General features: G+C 43.8%; 1 protein-coding gene across 8 annotated transcripts in view; it reads right to left on the reverse strand.

Moving 5' to 3' along the window:
- CCDC93 (coiled-coil domain containing 93) overlaps window positions 1-17,953 on the reverse strand; it is a 94,762-nt gene that overhangs the window by 58,283 nt on the left and 18,526 nt on the right. For all 8 annotated transcript variants that reach the window (XR_004969259.1, XR_004969260.1, XM_036319141.1 and 5 more), the window contains exons 7-8: window positions 11,130-11,230; window positions 2,003-2,039 (exon numbers count right to left, since the gene is read on the reverse strand). Coding sequence is in view for 6 of the 8 variants with exons in the window: in XM_036319141.1 (XP_036175034.1) it covers window positions 2,003-2,039; window positions 11,130-11,230 (138 nt within the window). In the remaining 2 variants the exon portion in view is untranslated. The remainder of the gene's footprint in view (window positions 1-2,002; window positions 2,040-11,129; window positions 11,231-17,953) is intronic.

Genomic DNA, 17,953 nt, shown 5'->3' on the forward strand with positions numbered 1-17,953 from the left:
TGCTTTGCAGGTAATCGAAGGTTAAGTACTGCTTTGTGAAACTGAAACTCAACAAAGTTTGAAAACCACTGGCCTAAAGGATAAAATTCTAACCTGTTTCACCTGGTGATCATGCTCCATATTCTGTATCAGGTCTCAGGCTTTAAATGGACCACACCACACTCAAAATACCTGGATTAACTACTGTTCCTCAAACATGGGCTGCAAGTCTTGAGTTCTTGGTTTTAATTCCATGTCTGTCATCCACCAGCAGGGTGACCTCAGGCTTACCTTCTCTGGATACCAGGGTCTTCTAGGGTTGAAAGGGAGGACTGGTCTCAAATACCCTTCTCAGATCATCCCAATGCAGGATGCTTTTCTATAACAAGTCTACAATTGACTGCGGGGAACACCTTGAGGTCCCAACTGCTGGGTATATATCTACAGGGGACAAGACTTCCAGTTCAAATGTGCAATCTGACATTAAGACTGAAAAGACAAGCCAGATGGGAATGCTCATTTATGGGCATTTTATGATTTTTCCAATCATAAACAAATGATATTACTTCAGAATATAGTCATATGCAAAACATTCTTTTCAGATTTAAATTACATATCAAATTAAATGTATGCATCAAATTCTTATATACCAGATGCCACATGACATACCTAAATCCAGAAAATACCTTGTTTTGGAGGAAATAAATGTTTAGTTGAGTGAAAACCACAAATGTGGAAAAAATAAGTAACAAGAAAACCAAAAAAGATAAAATCAGTGCATGACTGATTACTAATGAAATAATAACAACAATTAGATGTTTACTCTGTATTGGATCATTCTATATCCTTTACATTTTAATCTTTAAAACAGTGCTGCCCCCATTTTATAGATGCTATGAATTAAGGCACAACAATTAAGCATATTGTCCAAAGTCACATTGGAGAAGGGATGAAGTGAGTAGCAAATCCGGCTTTAGAACATGTGTTCCTAGTCATTGTCAGGGCTCTTCATGACTGAGATAGCAATTACCACAGTAATAAGAGGGAGGCTACGGTCAGGAAGGGCCTCCCCAAAGAAAAACTGAGAGATGCGAAAGCTAGACAGAGAATAATAATAGGTGTTTCACTGAAGAAAATCTGGGGATCAGATGAAGAATGAGAAAAAGGTTATTAATAGACCTGAAGTAGCAGGACTCTACTTTTTAAGAGGCCACTAACTTCTTTAGTTAGCACTTTATTCTTTTAATGGCAGCGGTTGAACGCACAGGCTTTGATGTCACACACACCTGGATTCAGATTCTTACTAGGGTACTTAAGGAGCTGTGTGATCTTGGACAAGTCACTGAGCCTCTCTGGGCCCCAGCTTTCTGATCCAAAAAACAGGAATAGGTATTTTACTCACAGAGTTGTTCAGAGGAATAAGTAAAAAAAAATACATATGTAACTCTGAACAAAGGGCCTGGAGCACAGTAAAGGTCTGGCACTGTAAGATTTATATGCATGCCCTGCTGCTGGCATTAAGGAGTGTTAATAAATACATAAATGATGAAAAATCTTTGTGACTGCTTTGTGAAGTTAGAAAAACCCATCTTGACTTACCTGATTTTCCTACCTAGTTACCTTAATACAGGCAGGCCTGTAATTTACGGTTATGTTCTATCTCACTGCCAGCATCCTGCTTCCACCTGTCTAGGGTCACCCTCACCGGATGAGGAGTGCTCAGGTCACTGGTAGTAGACTTCATGTTCACACTTTTAGAATTATTAGAGCCCACAGGATTGACCCAGGGGCCATGACTTTCAATTACCCTCCATTTCTAGCCCCAGATGAGGCCATTGCTTCAGGTCCCTGGTCTGGGAGGCACGTCCTTGCAGCCCTGGGGTTGCCCAAGGAACAGAGCCTGGTTGGCAGCAGCCCTGCCTTCTCACCCATGCTGGGCAGTCTGTCAATATCAGACAGAGGCAAAAGGGAGGGTCACTTCCATCTCTCAAATTTTCTCTCCCATTATCTATGCTTTTCTTACCTTCTCTGTTTTGCTCTGGCGGCTAAATCCGTATCTCCTGCAGGCCACAAAAAAGGGGAGTTCAATTACTATTCAAAAATCACATTAAGTCTGTCAAATGCAGTTTAGTTGAATTTTTATATAAAAAGCTAATTTAGGCTATTTGGTGTCAGGAGAAAATATTTTAAGTGCCCAAACCACAATATATTCCACTGTTTTTGAATAAAGAGCCAGCCACCCTATTCGCCATATAAATGCTTAAATGGGAACTCAGTACAGAGTGCGATATTCCCTTTAAGTGCATTCTCTTTACTCTTTGAAGAAGAAACTGTATTTCAGATTTACAATTTAAGCTAAATGTCTTGAAAATATCTGTGTAAACAAATGTGGATGTATTGCTCAAGCTAGACACACTCTCTAAAGGCGACTTGCACAATCTCCAGTCCAGCCCATTTTTTTCTCTCAAGCATACAGAAGCATTTTGCCAGTAATATTGTGTTCACATCACTCAACTTTAAATTCAAAGACATTCACAAATGCACTTTAATTTAAATTAGTTTATTTTCTAGCTCTAATTAATATCTACGTTTTCTTTATAGCAAGTATAACAGTGCAAAACCATTCAACATAAAATAAAAAAGCATGATGAAAAATACTCAACCTCACTTACCTGTAAATAGTTTTTAAGGACATAAAAATGACAAGCAACCATTAAAAAAAACCAACACAAATTAAGGGCTCCTACTCTGCTCTCACTCATGCGAAGCCTTATTTAATAGATCACTGTGCTGGCCTCTTACCTGCTCTCTGGCCTCCAGCCTCACTCTACTCCCACTCCTCCCCATTCTTATCCAACTGCCCACTGTCTCTCAGGACAAACTGGACCTCCTGGGCACTCTCATTAGGGCTTCCGTTCTATGGCCCTGCCTAACAACCATTTCGCCTCATCTCCTGCAGATCACCTTATGTGCTCTTGTACATCCATTGCCTGAACAGAGAACTTTACACACACTGTGCTGTCCTCTTCTCTCCCACTTTCCTATTCACTCTCCACACCTCAGCTCTAAAGCCACTTCTTCTCCAAGATTCTCATGCACAGACTCTCTGCCTTGGATCTGCACATGTTCCCCCACTTCCTGAATATTTGCATGTCTGCATTCTTCTCCTGGAGGGCATTGATGCTACTTTTACTAGTACATTTGGTATTTCCAATGTATGTTGAATAAATAAACTAAAACAAGTGCAAGAAAACACTGAAAGCCAAAGTATCACCTGACCATGCAATAAGATTGTCATACTATTGGAGAAACCACAAAGTCACTGCTGGGCACAACATTCCTATCCATTAGGCATACATCTATAGACCCAAAGTGCAGCGAGGTTAAAGGTGGATTAGCTACCATATTCTGTAAAGGACTTCTTGGCAGATTCTGTGAATTGGCTTAGTCAATATCTATTGCATCTTTCTACAGTGGGGAGGCTGGAAAACAAAAAACTCTATGTTCCATACTCCCTATACCTAGCATGCAGAATGCTGGCTAGGCTCTACCAATCAGGTGCATTTGCTGGAGTATTGAATGTGTAACAGTTACATGAGGAGAGAGGAAGGTCATAAAAGATTCACTGTGTGGTGTGGATCACAGAAGCAACTTGGTTTGGGGGCCAGCAGCTGTCACAGTGGCTTCCTGACTTTGGCAGAAGTGGTGTGATATTTTTTTCAGCAGCTGCAGCACCAGCTTCCCAATTCCTCAGGCCTCGAGACAGCTTCCAATTCATAAAGTACACACCAGCATCCTTAGAGGCCCAGTTCCAAAGTGATGCTTGGGAAATGACCCTGGCTCAGCCAAGATTCTGTGTTTTAAGCCCATGGATCCCAGTAATCAATCCCAATATATAGGGTAGGGTTCCTAGGCCTGGCGGGTGATCAAAGCCAATCTGTGAGGTGATGGGAGGGGGGGGGGATGGTGTCCTGCTGGCACCTGCCTTGGCTTGTGGCCTGGCGCCACCTGCTCACCGGCCCTGACCTGGGGCAGTTCCTGCATTGAGTGTCTGCCCCCTGGTGGTCAGTGCATGCCATAGCAACCAGTCGTTCGGCTGTTTGGTTGATTTGCATATTAGGGTTTTATTATATAGGACTAGAGGCCCGGTGCACAAAAATTTGTGCACTGGCGGGGCGGGTGTCCCTCAGCCCCACTTGTGCCCTCTCACAGTCTGGGACCCCTCGGGAGATAACGACCTGCTGGCTTAGGCCTGCTCCGGGTGGCAGAGGGCAGGCCCAATCCCTAGGTGCCTGCCCTGCAGCCCCTGGTCAGGCTCAGAGCAGGGCTGATTGGGGAGTTGGGGCGCCGCCCCCTGTCATGCACAGAGCAGGGCGGATCGGGAGGTTGTGATGCCACCCCCAGTCACACTCAGGGTAGGGCCAACTGGGGGGTTGGGGCGCCGCCCCGTCACACTCAAGGCAGGGTTGATGGGGAGGTTGCGGCGCCACCCTGTCATGCACAGAGCAGGACCGATCAGGGGGTTGGGGCGCTGCCCCCTGTCACACTCAGGGCAGGGCCGATGGGGAGGTTGCAGCTCCACCCCGTCACACACAGAGCAGGGCCCATGGTGGGGTTGGGGCGCCGCACCCTGTCACACACAGAGCAGGGCCCATCAGGGGGTTGGGGCGCCTTCCCCTGTCACAAACAGAGCAGGGCGGATAGGGAGGTTGTGGCCCCACCCCGTCACACAGAGCCGCAGGGCGATCAGGGAGTTTGGGCGATCAGGGAGTTTGGGCGCTGCCCCGTCACGCTGCTCCAGGGGCCAGGAGGCCTCGCGGCTCCGCTGATCCCAGTGCTGGGAGGCCTCGCGGCTCTTCTAGACACAGGGGCAGTGAGGCCTCGCGGCTCCGCTGATCCCAGTGCTGGGAGGCCTCGCGGCTCTTCTAGACACAGGGGCAGTGAGGCCTCGCTGCTCAGCTGATCCCAGTGCTGGGAGGCCTCGCGGCTCCGCTTGACACAGGGGCAGTGAGGCCTCACTGCTCTGCTGATCCTGGTGCTGGGAGGCCTCGCTGCTCCGCTGATCCCGGTGCTGGGAGGCTCTGCTGATCCCGGTGCCAGGAGGCCTCGCGGCTCCGCTGATCCCGGGGCGTGAGGCCTCGCAGCTCCGCTGATCCCAGTGCCGGGAGGCCTTGTGGCTCCGCTGATCCCAGTGCCGGGAGGCCTTGCGGCTCCGCTGATCCCGGGGCGTGAGGCCTTGCTGCTCTGCTGATCCCGGTGCTGGGAGGCTCCGCTCATCCTGGTGCCAGGAGGCCTCACTGCTCCGCTGATCCCGGTGCCAGGAGGCCTCGCGGCTCCGCAGATCCCAGTGCCGGGAGGCCTCGTGACTCTGCTGATCCCGGGGCATGAGGCCTTGTGGCTCTGCTGATCCTGGGTTTGGGAGGCCTTGTGGCTCCACTGATCCCAGTGCTGGGAGGCATATTACCCTTTTACTATATAGGATAGAGGCCTGGTGCACGGGTGGGGGCCAGCTGGTTTGCCCTGAAGGGTGTCCTGGATCAGGGTGGGGGTCCCGCTTGGGTGCCTGGCCAGCCTGGGTGAGGGGATGATGGCTGTTTGCAGCTGGTCACACCCCCTTCAGGGTGGGGGTCCCCAATGGGGTGCCTGGCCAGTCTGGGTGAGGGGCTGTGGGCCGTTTTCAGGCTGGCAGGTGACTGAAGCTCCCAACCTCTCCTTTTTTTCTTATTCTGAGATTTATTTACCTTCTATGGCTGTCACTGGAACTTAGAGCTGGTTTTAGCTCTGAGGCTCAGCTCCAGCTCTGAGACCTCGGCTGCTGAAAGCAGGTATCTGGCTTTGTTTGGGTTCTATAATTGAAACACTGTTGCAACTCCAGCTCGGCTGGCTGACTGAAAGCATGGGGTTTGTTTAGCTTTTATAATTGCAACATTGTTTCTTAGTGTGCAAGCTCAGAGCCCAGCAGCGGCAGGCGGGGAACCTTGGCTTCCTTCATCACTGGAGCAAGCAAGCCTCCTGTTCGCTTCAGCTGCCTGGCTGTCGGCCGCCATCTTGGTTGGCAGTTAATTTGCATATCGCCCTGATTAGCCAATGGGAAGTGTGTCAGAGGTACGGTTAATTACCATGTTTATCTATTATTAGATAGGATAATAGCCCATTATGGATAAACCACATTTTGTTTACCCATTCATCAGCTGATGGATATCTGTGTTGTTTTGTTTTGACAACTGTAAATAGTGCTATTATGAATACCCATGTACAGCTTCATTCACTTTTGTATTCCCAGCACCTACTAAAATGCCTGACACATAGTAGGTACTCAATAAATGTTTGCTGAATGAAGAGTCCAGATGATTTCTCTAAAAACTTCCTTCTCTATGTGATATTATGGCAATGCTTCCATTATGACAAAGAAGAGCTAGCTGCCTTCAGTTGCCTATTAATGCATGCCTCATTGTGTGCACTTAACTACTCTTCCAATGGTGTTTAAGCTTCACCAGAACATGCTATTCCCTTTGTGGCCCATCATCCCTCACAAAGAGCAGGGGGAATTTCAATTTACTTCTCTACAGAAGCATTTACTTCTCTTTATCCTCTCCCTAGGTATGCTGCTCTATCCTACAACCCCTCTTTCCTCTTGCCCAGTCAGGCTTACCCTTTCCTCTCTAGAGCCAACTGAGTTGCAGTGCCATATGCTCAATCTGTTCCTGCTTTCCCCTTGGCTAGCTCTGACTTATCAACTTTGCTGATGTCCTACAATGTCAGCATCAACAGAGCTCTAGCCCTCTTACCTAAACCTAGTAGTTGTCTTTAACATCAAGGATGTACATCTTCTAGAATACTAGTAGCATACTCCAAAAGAAATATAATGAGAGTCACATATATAACTTTAAATTAGTAGATTCATATACTCTGAAAATAATGAAACATATTCTAATAACTAAGTCAAGCATGGATTTTAAAGTTTAAAATGAAAATTCTGTTCGTAAGCCACACTAATTACATTTCAAGTGCTTAAAACCCACATGTGGCTAGTGGCTACCTTAACCGAATGTCACAGTTCTAGAAAACAAACTAACCTTTAAGAACAATTGCCCTAGGACAAATTAAGACATATCAATCTATCTGGAATTTGAACAAAACAGGCATAAGAAAGCCTTAAATACTAAGGACTGTGAACTCTGTTCTTTGTTCATTCAAAAAGCATTTACTATATACCTTCCATGAGCATAAATAGGCCTCACTATCATATGGGACACACTAAGTACAGAATGACTTCAAGGCAACTCAAAATTAAGCCTCAAATAGTGTGGAATAGGCTAACTCCAGTATCCTAGTGATTGGGCTTCAAAATTGCACTTGCAAGTCAATATACTGCATATAAAATGCATTTCCCCACAGTGGCAGTTTTGTATTATGGTTAAGTATTTAAGCTAGCTTCCAAAAGTTGATTGGGACCATAATAAAATAAAAATATTATACAGTTGCAATTCTGTTTACGTCTAAAATAAAAACTATGAATCTTGTTTTTCTAACACCATAACATTTAAACAAATATATCCAAACATGTTTTTAACAGACACACAATCCTTAAGGCCTTCAGTATGATTGAGCAGGCTCAAAGTCCAGACTTGTTTGAGCAATGAAAGTCAAAAAGGGGGAGGAAGAAGCTGGAATGCTGACCTCAAAGCCAGGTGCACTGTGGGCCTAGGCCAGTGGTCGGCAAACTGCGGCTCTTTGGCCCCTTGAGTGTGGCTCTTCCACAAAATACCGACTTCTGCCCATGGGCCACGAAGTTTCAATCGCACTGTACGTGCGCGCCCGCATGTGGTATTTTGTGGAAGAGCCACACTCAAGGGGCCAAAGAGCCACATGTGGCTCACAAGCCACAGTTTGCCGACCACGGGCCTAGGCTGATGAGTGACAAGAATACTAATGAAAGATGAGGCATTTGTATTTCTAGGTGGGAATGAGTAATTAAGGGTGCACAACAGTGAGGGGAGAGGCAGGATGGAGCATGAGTCTCAGAATCAGCAAGGGCCAGCCTGCTTGAATGGGAAAGGGAAGGAAGACTATTAAGACTTCCCATAAAAGGGCTAGAGCAGTGGTTCTCAACCTTTCTAATGCCGTGACCCTTTAATACAGTTCCTCATGTTGGTTTATGGTTATGTTAACCATAAAATTATTTTCGTTACTACTTCATAACTGTAATTTTGCTACTGTTATGAATCGTAATGTAAATATCTGATATGCAGGATATATTTTCATTGTTACAAATTGAACATAATTAAAGAATAGTGATTAAGCACAGAAACAATATGTAATTATGTATGTGTTTTCCGATGGTCTTAGGCGACTCCTGTGAAAGGGTCGTTCGACCCCCAAACAAAGGGGTTGGGACCCACAGGTTGAGAACCACTGGGCTAGAGGGAGGCCTAGTCCTCGGAGTAATGAGTATATAGAGACAAAGATAACTGAAAGGGAGGCTTAGGAATCTTCATTTGAATCTAAAGATCATATTTAAGGGAATTTTAGAACTGAAAACTGCTGCTGCTACTGCTATTGCTGGGGCCTAATAGTTAACATCTACTGTTTGCTACAGAGGACAAACTGTTGAAAGCTCTTCATATAATTATGTAACCCTCATTTAGTGGTAAAGATCCCCATGTAGTGGGAAGTACTGAATAGAACTGTGAGGAAAGAGACTCATAGCCAGAAAGGAGGGAAGGGGACTTCTCCAGAATGGGGAATAAGACGCACACTTGTTGGGTCTTTAAGTTTTATCTAGTTTGCTCTGTCAGTTTAATAATCACTGTCTTCTTGTTTAGTCTCAGACCAAAAAACAAAGACTGTCCTTCTAAAACTAAGAGCCAAACTCTCATTGGAGGCTCAAACAATAATATTGTAGATAATGATAATGACATGTTTTTGGACTCCAAGAAACCTGATTGCAAGTCCTAGTTTGAGACTCTTAAGAGTTAATTGTTGACCTTGGAAACATTATTTTTTAAACTTTCTGAATGCTGTCTTTATCATTCTCAGAAAGGAACATAAACTAAATAAATTATAAAAATGTAATCAGAATTTTTCTTCCCCATCTCTCAAAAACTCACCATTCCTTACCAGCAAAGCTATAAAGAAAGCAAAATAATCCCTCTCCTAAAAAACAAAACCAACAAGCCCTCCATCCTACCTACTTAGGCTTAGAAGGTATGACCCCACCAACAGGAACTAAGACTGGTATTGAGACACTGTTCTTTCTTACACTCCAAATTTGCAAGGAGTCACAAACAAAACCTTGCTCCCTTCCCTAAAGAAAGACAAGCTAGACTCTGCCTCACATTGGCCCAAACACTCCTGAGGATGAGCAGGAATGTCCTAAATTTACCCAGGATAACTATCATCTATGACATATGCAAAAGATCCAATGTGAAACTGAGTTTCAAAACAAAATAGAATATTAAAAGTTGTCAGCAAGGTCTCCATGAGGTGGACAATTCACTGAATCTCTGACTCCTTTTCAGCCCCAAGAATGTTGGCGTTTCCATGATAATGGGCCAATTGAAGTATGAACGATACAAACTAACAAAAGCCACAACATTCCCCTAAGTCAGCGGTTCTCAACCTGTGGGTCGCGACCCCTTTGGCAGTCGAACGACCCTTTCACAGGGGTAGCCTAAGACCATCCTGCATACATTATGATTCATAACAGTAGCAACATTACAGTTGTGAAGTAGCAACGAAATAATTTTATGGTTGGGTCACAACATGAGGAACTGTATTTAAAGGGCCAGAAGGTTGAGGACCACTGCCCTAAGTACTCCTTGGCTCTGGAACATGAGGCCACAAGCAGGTGCCTCTCCAGCTCTGGCTCTCCCTAAGCAGTGCAGCCTCACCTGCCCACCTGCAGCTGGGGCTTGGCTGAAAAGTGCCTAGGGCATGCAACCTGTCCAATCGCAAAGGGTACAACTCAGAAGTGCCCCACATTTGTTTTTTTGCTATCTCAAAATTCTTAATATTAATCATTATTAATAATTCTTAACAAGGGGCTCTGCATTTTCATTTTATACTGGGCCAGGCAAATTATGTAGCTGGTCTGATATGCCTCTCTCAGAAGAGTTCAAGTCACAGCAGCAACTGGTGAGCTGAGCAGGCAGCCATCACACCTGGCTTAGGGCCAGAACTAACAGCTTCCTTTGAATGAAACAGACTAGCTTCATTCTCAGGAAGGAAGGACTTGACCCCACACAATCCATCCTCTCCCCCCCAAATCAAAAACATAGCAATAGCAATTCCATTTGAAAGATGGAATACTTAAGCCAATTAAGCCTAGTATCCTCTGGTTCTCTCCAGGACCTAGAAGAGGAAGCCATGAGAGGCTCACTCAGGGAGATGCTAGTGGCAGTGCCGTTAGTTCCAGCCACCCGGTGGGTTGGGTTGGTTACTCAGCAGAGCAGCACACAGCAAACACTCCCAGCACAAAGGAAAGAAACCAAGGAGACATACTCACATCAAGGAGTCAGTTACCCTAAGTAGAAAATGCAGGACATAAATGAAGGTTAATACCCAGTGTCAACCAAAAAATTCAATGGGGAGAAGTACTTCCTTATGTGCATGTGTAATTAGTAAAAACTGAAGATATAAAATAATAATTGTTTTTTTAAAATAACTAGAATGTTTTTAAAAAGTGACAAAACTACTTCTGAATTCTTTATTTTCCTAGTCAGGACAATTCTTCAAAGGAAACCAAAATTATTATTCTAACACTTAAAGTAAAACTGTTCAAAACTCTTTAGTTTACCTGGAGATTTTATCAAATGGCAGAGATCTGAAGGGCAGACCACCCTCAGCCTCCACAAATCCCCCTAATTCCCAACCCCCAAGGAAAGCGGAGCTAAGGCCCACAGTTACACACACTCCAAAAGAGGAGTTTCAAAGATTAGGCCTCTACCATCACCAGGGAAGCAACCCCCAGAAACTTGGGTAATTCAATACCAGAGAGAAAAGTTCCAGATGCTGAAAAACTTAGGCCCAAAATAGTAAATTCAATCAGGTAAAAGCCAACCAAGCTAATTCCAATGAAAAAATTCAAAATAGCTTTTCTTTTCAGTGGTTTTATAAAATAGGCACTGTAGTCAGGGTCCCATTCATACCTGCCATATTCCAAAAGTGTAGCATGGATTCGAGATTCTTCATCAAGCAGCTCCTCTGCTCCTTGTTGCCGTTTGTATTTCCGACGGGGCTTGTAAACATCCTAAGAAGTGTACGAGACAGAGGAGTCACTGAGTGTGAGAAGTCTCTCACACGGAACTGGGTGCTGAATGTGAACATCCAGTCAGGGAATGAGTCTTGTCCCCATCACAACAGCAGGTACTCAGGGGAACTGCCTTCAAGGACGCTGCTCCTGCAACTTTTATATAGGTAACCAATATTTCCACCCAATCTATTGCTTGTCAACTTTGTTATAACTTGGTGTTTTTTTGCCCTAAGACATTTTAATCTTTTATGTAGTCAAAATCATTACTTTATAGCTTACTTCCTATCCAGGGATTGTGGAAAAAAGCTGTCTGTTACTTTTACAGGCTACATTTAGCCTGTTCATCTATTCATATTTTGAGTGGGAGTAGGCATAGTGAAAGGTAGGGATCTAGCTATTTTTTTCTGAATGGAAAATTAAGAATCCCAACATCATCAATTTAAGTCTATCCTTCCCCTGATTTGAAACACACACACACACACACACACACACACACACACACACACACACACCCCTACCTACCTTCTAAACAAGTACATGGCATGTAGTAGCATGTACTCCATTAATGTAGGTCTTCACCCCCCAGATGACCTGGGTTGTCATTCTACCCTAAATGAATGCTCTTGACTGACAAGCTGGCAGTCAAATAATACCTTAGCAATATTTGCTCAGGCCTCTGGGTCCAGGTAGATAGTTGTTTGTACAAGCAATGTATTCTAGTTGTGTGTCCCTGGACCTTGCTTCTCCACTAGGAGAGTTCACCACATCTGTTTTCTACCTGGACATCATCAGGTTTCTCTAGATAGTGACATTTTTATTCTAATTAGAATTGTTTCCTCCTTGACATTATTTTAGTTTTTATTATGAAATATTTCAAACAGAAAAAAATTCTTTCTGTAACATATACTATATAATTTCAACAGTTTTGTGGAAAGGGATGGAATAGGGTGTGAGATGATGCTAGAGAGTTGTTCTTATAGCTTGCTACCACAAATATTTTCTGGTTTGCTACTGGTGTCTACACGAACAGGAAGCTATAAATAATATAAAACAGATTTATGGGGAAATGAAAACTATAATGAACCCATATGACGTCAGTTACTGCGTATGCTTTAATTTCCACTGAGCTCTACTATTATAGCTCTACTATTATAGCAGTACTATATTATTGGGCTTAATTGCTTTCTTCCTTAATTACCACTGATAGCATCAATGACCCAAGACAGGAAATTGAATTCTTCGAAAAAAAAAAAAAAAAGATTGACTCCAAAACGATAGTATACTGAATCAACAACAGCTACTACGACCTTTTATTCTTCCAAACAATGACAATTTTGGATTCTGTTTAATTATTCCTTTTACTTTAAAGCATCTCATAAACATTTTAAAATTATAATTACCCTGAGATAGAGGCAAGGCAGATGCTAGTCCCTCCACTTTATTTTTGAAGAAGCAGAGATTAAATAATGTTCAGGATTGCCAGGAGAATATTGGGCCTGGTTCTAGGTACTCTGCTGGCCCCAAGGTTTTCCCATTACACTTACTTGGTTCTGATGGGCATTCTAGTCACCCACCTGCCATTTCAGCTGAGCCCTCTCATGAGACTCCCTATACAATATGAGACTGCACATGAATCATTACAATGACTTGGACCTAATAATAATAGTAAAACTGACCTAAAAGCAGAGGTTCCAGACCAACCAAAAACTATTGCCAAGTCACCCTGTAAAGCAACAGGAGTCAGGAACACTGATGTCTAGTCCTGTCTCGTACTAACTAGCTGCATGACCTTGGGAAAGGTTCCCTCAATGGGTCTGTTTCCTCATCTATAAACTGAGGACTGGATTAATAGGTCTTGAAGGAGAATCCCCGTCTCTCAATCTTTGTTATTTTAATCCTGTAAAGATACTGACTTGGGCCATAGCTTGTTTGGCTCAGTGGATAGAGTGCCGGTTCAAAGATTGAAGGGTCCCGGGTTCGTTTGTGGTTAAGAGCACGAACCTTGTTTGCTGGCTCCAACCCTGGCCCTGGTCGGGGCACATGTGGGAGGCAACCAATCGATGTGTCTCTCTCACATCTATGTTTCTCTCTGTCACTACCCCTCCCATCCACTCTCTCTAAAAATCAATGGAAAAATATTCTTGGGTGAGGATTAACAAACAAACAAACAAACAAACAAGATACTGACTTGGTTAACATAATCCCATCAATAATATAAAGTGAGATTAATAAAAAACAACAACACACCCATGCTTTACACAGTTGTGCTCTTACAAAGGCATGCAAAATCAACTTATCTTTTGCCATTAACAGGAGTAGCAACAGTAATGGCTATTGAATGCTAGGTATGTGCCAGGCATTCAATACCTGTGTGGGCTATGGCCACCTCATGGTCCTATTTTTTTACTTGATGAGCCTCTGATCTGTGGAATCCCTGACAACTGAAATGTCACTTTCACCTCAGCTCCTAGAGAGCAGTGTGGTTCGTAGTGAATCCTCAATTAATCTTACTAAATGAAGACATGGAGTCAGGCAGACGGAGCTTAGTCCTGACTCCATAATGTACTACCTGTCTGACTTGGGGCAAGTTACTTTAACCTCTGTGGCTTCCCATCTATAAAATAGGTATAAGCAGAGTGGTTGTGAGGGTTAATTATATAACAATACCTGGCATACAGTAAGGGCTAAGATACATATAAATGGATATTATTAATAAAATGTGCTAATATTATTTTACTATATTGCACATTTATATTTTATGTGCTGTATGAAAAGGCCCTCCACATGGCAGAACACACTGGAGTAGTAACTTTAAATGACATTGTCTCTTAGGTGATCCGATAAGTTCAGCAAGGCATTTCCTTTCAACTGGACTTGAAGCTTTAAGAAGTCTTTTTTTTTTCCCTGTTCCCTCTATAAAATTCTAAGCATTCCCCAAAATGCTCAATAAATAGTAACTGAATACCTTTTGAAGCTCTGGGTAAAAATTCACAGGCACTCTTCCCTCAGGGTTACAAGGGAGTCAGACCCTGCCGCACAGGACAGATCTTTAGGAACATGAGAGGCTGCCAGCTCCAAAAAGGAAGTAGGCTGTCCAACAGCATACTAAGTGAAACAAGTGAGCCATCACGCTGTGAAAGTGGAAGGCGGTGAGGAGAGGCCTGCCATGGGTGGCAATAGTTTCATTTTCTTATGTCCTTTGAAAATACCACCTTCCCTGAAGCAGGCCTTTTACAGACAGCTAGCTACTGTGTGAAAGGAGATGTGGCGAAGTCAAGGAGGTAACACATTTCAAAGAAGAAACAGAAGTACTGAGGATAATCCCTAGAAGGAAGAAAAATGAGGCCAAAAGGTGATAAACTCAAGTTACAGTTCACAACAGCTTTTCTGCCTGGCAATCTGGTAAAAGGTACTAACAGCCTTAGGCTTAAAACCTTTGACCCAATTCCACTTCAAGGCAGGTATTCTAAGTAAATAATTAAAGATAAAAGAAAAAAGGAGCTATGAGGATGTCCTCCATCATGCCCTCCCCAAACTAAGCTAATTAAATTAGTAACACACAATGAATAATCTACAGACACTAAAAATGTGAGGGAGGTATATTGATGCAAAGATAGCCCAGCTTATATGAGCAAAATAAGACTGTACCAAAACAGAATATCCTATATAATAAAAGGCTAATATGCCAACAGACCAAATGGCAGAATAACTGAACAACCAGTTACTATGATGTGCACTGACCACTAGGGGGCGTGTGTGGAACATGGTAGATGTTGGCTGCTGCAGGATGGTGGAGCAGGTGAGTGGGGGCACCAGACCAAGCCAGGGCGCCGCTGGTTGCGGTCATCAGGGTGAGCCTCTGCTGGTTACTGAAAATTCTTTGCTCCTGCGTGCCGCAGTCCAGCCCGGCACTCGCACCTGCTGCCGGCACTGGCCCCACTTGCACCCTCTGCTGGCACTGGAGCCGCCACTCGCAACCACTGCCAGCGCTCAGCGCCAGTCCTGATCACTTGGTGCCATCAGTGGGTGTGAGCAGTAGTTGCCGGCCCTGATCACCTCTGAGGGCTTCTTCACCTCCCCCTGCTCCTGAGGGGCGATTGGGGCAGCAGCCGCCGCTCGCACCTGCTGATGGTGCTGGCCCCACTCACACCCATTCACTCTGGCCCCAATCACTCTGCACTGTCAGCGGGTGTGAGCGAGGCCAGTGCCGTCAGCGCATAGGAGTGGCGGAGGCGGGAGCGGGGCTGCGGGTAGACAGGGGACTGGGGCTGTGCCAGGAGAGGCCAGGCGGGGGTGCAGAGGATGGGCCGAGACCCGCCCTGTGCCTACTGCAGCCTCACGGCCCTCAGTTCCTTTCAAGTGCACAAATTCATGCACTGGGCCTCTAGTACAGTATAATACTGTTTTTCTTTTTTTGTGTTTTCTAATTCTCTATATTGATATCCATAATTCTGTATTTCCTACTTATAGAGTATCAGTGATTATCTCTGGCTGGTGAGATCATGGGTGATATAGCTTTGTACTTTTCCTCAGTTTCCTAATTTTTCATTATTATTAGTAGTACTAGCATAAAAGAAAATAAGTTCTTTAAAAACAAATAATCATGCACCAAAAAAAAAAAAAATGGATGGGCTATATGACCAAGGACAAATGTAAAAGACAGAATGAGTCCTATAAAGTTGGCTAAAGACAAGAATAAGTTACATGCTTTGAAAAATATTATAATGTTTATAATTTATTTTTTAAGAAGAGGTTATTTCTAAGCAAGAATAAGTAAACACCTGCTGGTTGAAGCACAATGGTATCACGTTAATTGATGAAAAAAGAAAATATGACAACTTCCATTTGGCAAACATTCTCCAGCTGGAGAAAGGGTCTTCAAATGGGAACAGTCAGAGTAAATGTCCTATAAATGACTTCTGAGGTGGCAGCGGAGCTCCCAATCACTTGGGTGATGTGTCTGAGTCTCTGGGACCCAGATGAACAACAGCCCAGAGTCCTAAAGTCAAGAGCAGTAGTGAAAAATTGGTGGCAAGATATGTGGGGAATCAGAGAGCAGGTAAGGAGGGAGAAAACTGGACAAGTACCAACATCTATTGTGTCGGAGGAGGAGTCAGTAATAAAATCAAAATCTGCTACCTCTTCCTAACTCTGCAACTATGTAGGGAATTACTAGCTCTTCTGAGCTTCAACTACCTAATTATGAAATGCAAATAATAATATATAACTCCCCCTGTGTTGGTGAGGAATTAGGCACTCAATCAATACACAGGTGCTGCATACATTTTATGGCTGGGCCTAGAAACTAGGGACCTGTATGTTAGACCTTACTTTAATCCTTAAGTTAGCATTCACAATTTAAACTTTGAATTTTAGGCTAGTCAATAAGTTGCAGGTAAGAAATTCTGATGAGGCACCTGAAAGAAGACTGGGAAAAGACTGAAGGAATAACCCATTCAGAACCTGAGACTTCCAAAGAGCCACAACTTCTGGTTACCTAGGAAAAATTTCATTCCCTTTATTGAGGGAAGGATCCTCCTTGGGAAGAGTGACAACCAACAAAAAGCAGCAAGCTCTTTCATTTCTTATGCTGACTCACAGAATGAGCCCGTGACATGCACTGCAGGCCTGAGTCTCCCTGGAACTTCTGGGACTTGTTTCAAGGCTGCAAGGAAGCCCTTGCAGAGTTACAGGGTTGGAGGAATGAAAGTTAATGGTAATGGAGCTCAGCTGAGAAACCTAAACATCTGGAAGTGAGGCCTATTTTCAATAGCTAGGGAGAGAAGAAAATAAAACCCACGGCCCGGCTCTGGTCAGCTATAGGAATACTTCCTGCTAAATACCATTCCTGCTAAAACTGTATGAAAATCAACTGATGAGTAAGTTCACACATAAAAAAAAGGAAATAAGCTAAGCAATACAAACTATCCAAGAGACTTATATTTTTTTTCATTTTTATTATTTTTTTAATATATTTTTTATTGATTAAGATATTACATATGTGTCCTTATCCCCACGTTACCCCCTCCCCCCTCCCCCCCGCTCATGCCCTCACCCCCCGCCCCCCATTGTCTGTGTCCATTGGTTAGGCCTATATGCTTGCATATAAGTCCTTTGGTTGATCTTTTCCCCTTACCCCCACCCTCCCCTACTTCCCTCCAAGGCCCGACAGTCCAATCAATGCCTCTCCGTCTCTGGATCAGTCCTTGTTCATCAGTTTATGTTGTTCATTATATTCCACAAATGAGTGAGATCATGTGGTATTTATCCTTCTCTGACTGGCTTATTTCACTTAGCATAATGCCCTCCAGTTCCATCCATGCTGTGGCAAATGGTAAGAGTTCCTTTTTCTTCTTTCTCTTCTTAAAGAATACCTTTCAGCATTTCATATAATGCTGGTTTGGTGGTGATGAACTCCTTTAGCTTTTTCTTATCTGTGAAGCTCTTTATCTGACCTTCTATTCTGAATGATAGCTTTGCTGGATAAAGTAACCTTGGTTGTAGGTTCTTGCTATTCATCACTTTGAATATTTCTTGCCACTCTCTTCTGGCCTGCATGGTTTCTGTTGAGAAATCAGCTGACAGTCGTATGGGTACTCCCTTGTAGGTAACTGACTGCCTTTCTCTTGCTGCATTTAAGATTCTCTCTTTGCCTTTTGCTCTTGGCATTTTAATTATGATGTGTCTTGGTGTGGTATTTTGGATTCCTTTTGTTTGGGA

This window comes from Myotis myotis, unplaced genomic scaffold (genome assembly GCF_014108235.1).
Source record: "Myotis myotis isolate mMyoMyo1 unplaced genomic scaffold, mMyoMyo1.p scaffold_m19_p_8, whole genome shotgun sequence".
NCBI classification, from domain to species: domain Eukaryota; kingdom Metazoa; phylum Chordata; class Mammalia; order Chiroptera; family Vespertilionidae; genus Myotis; species Myotis myotis.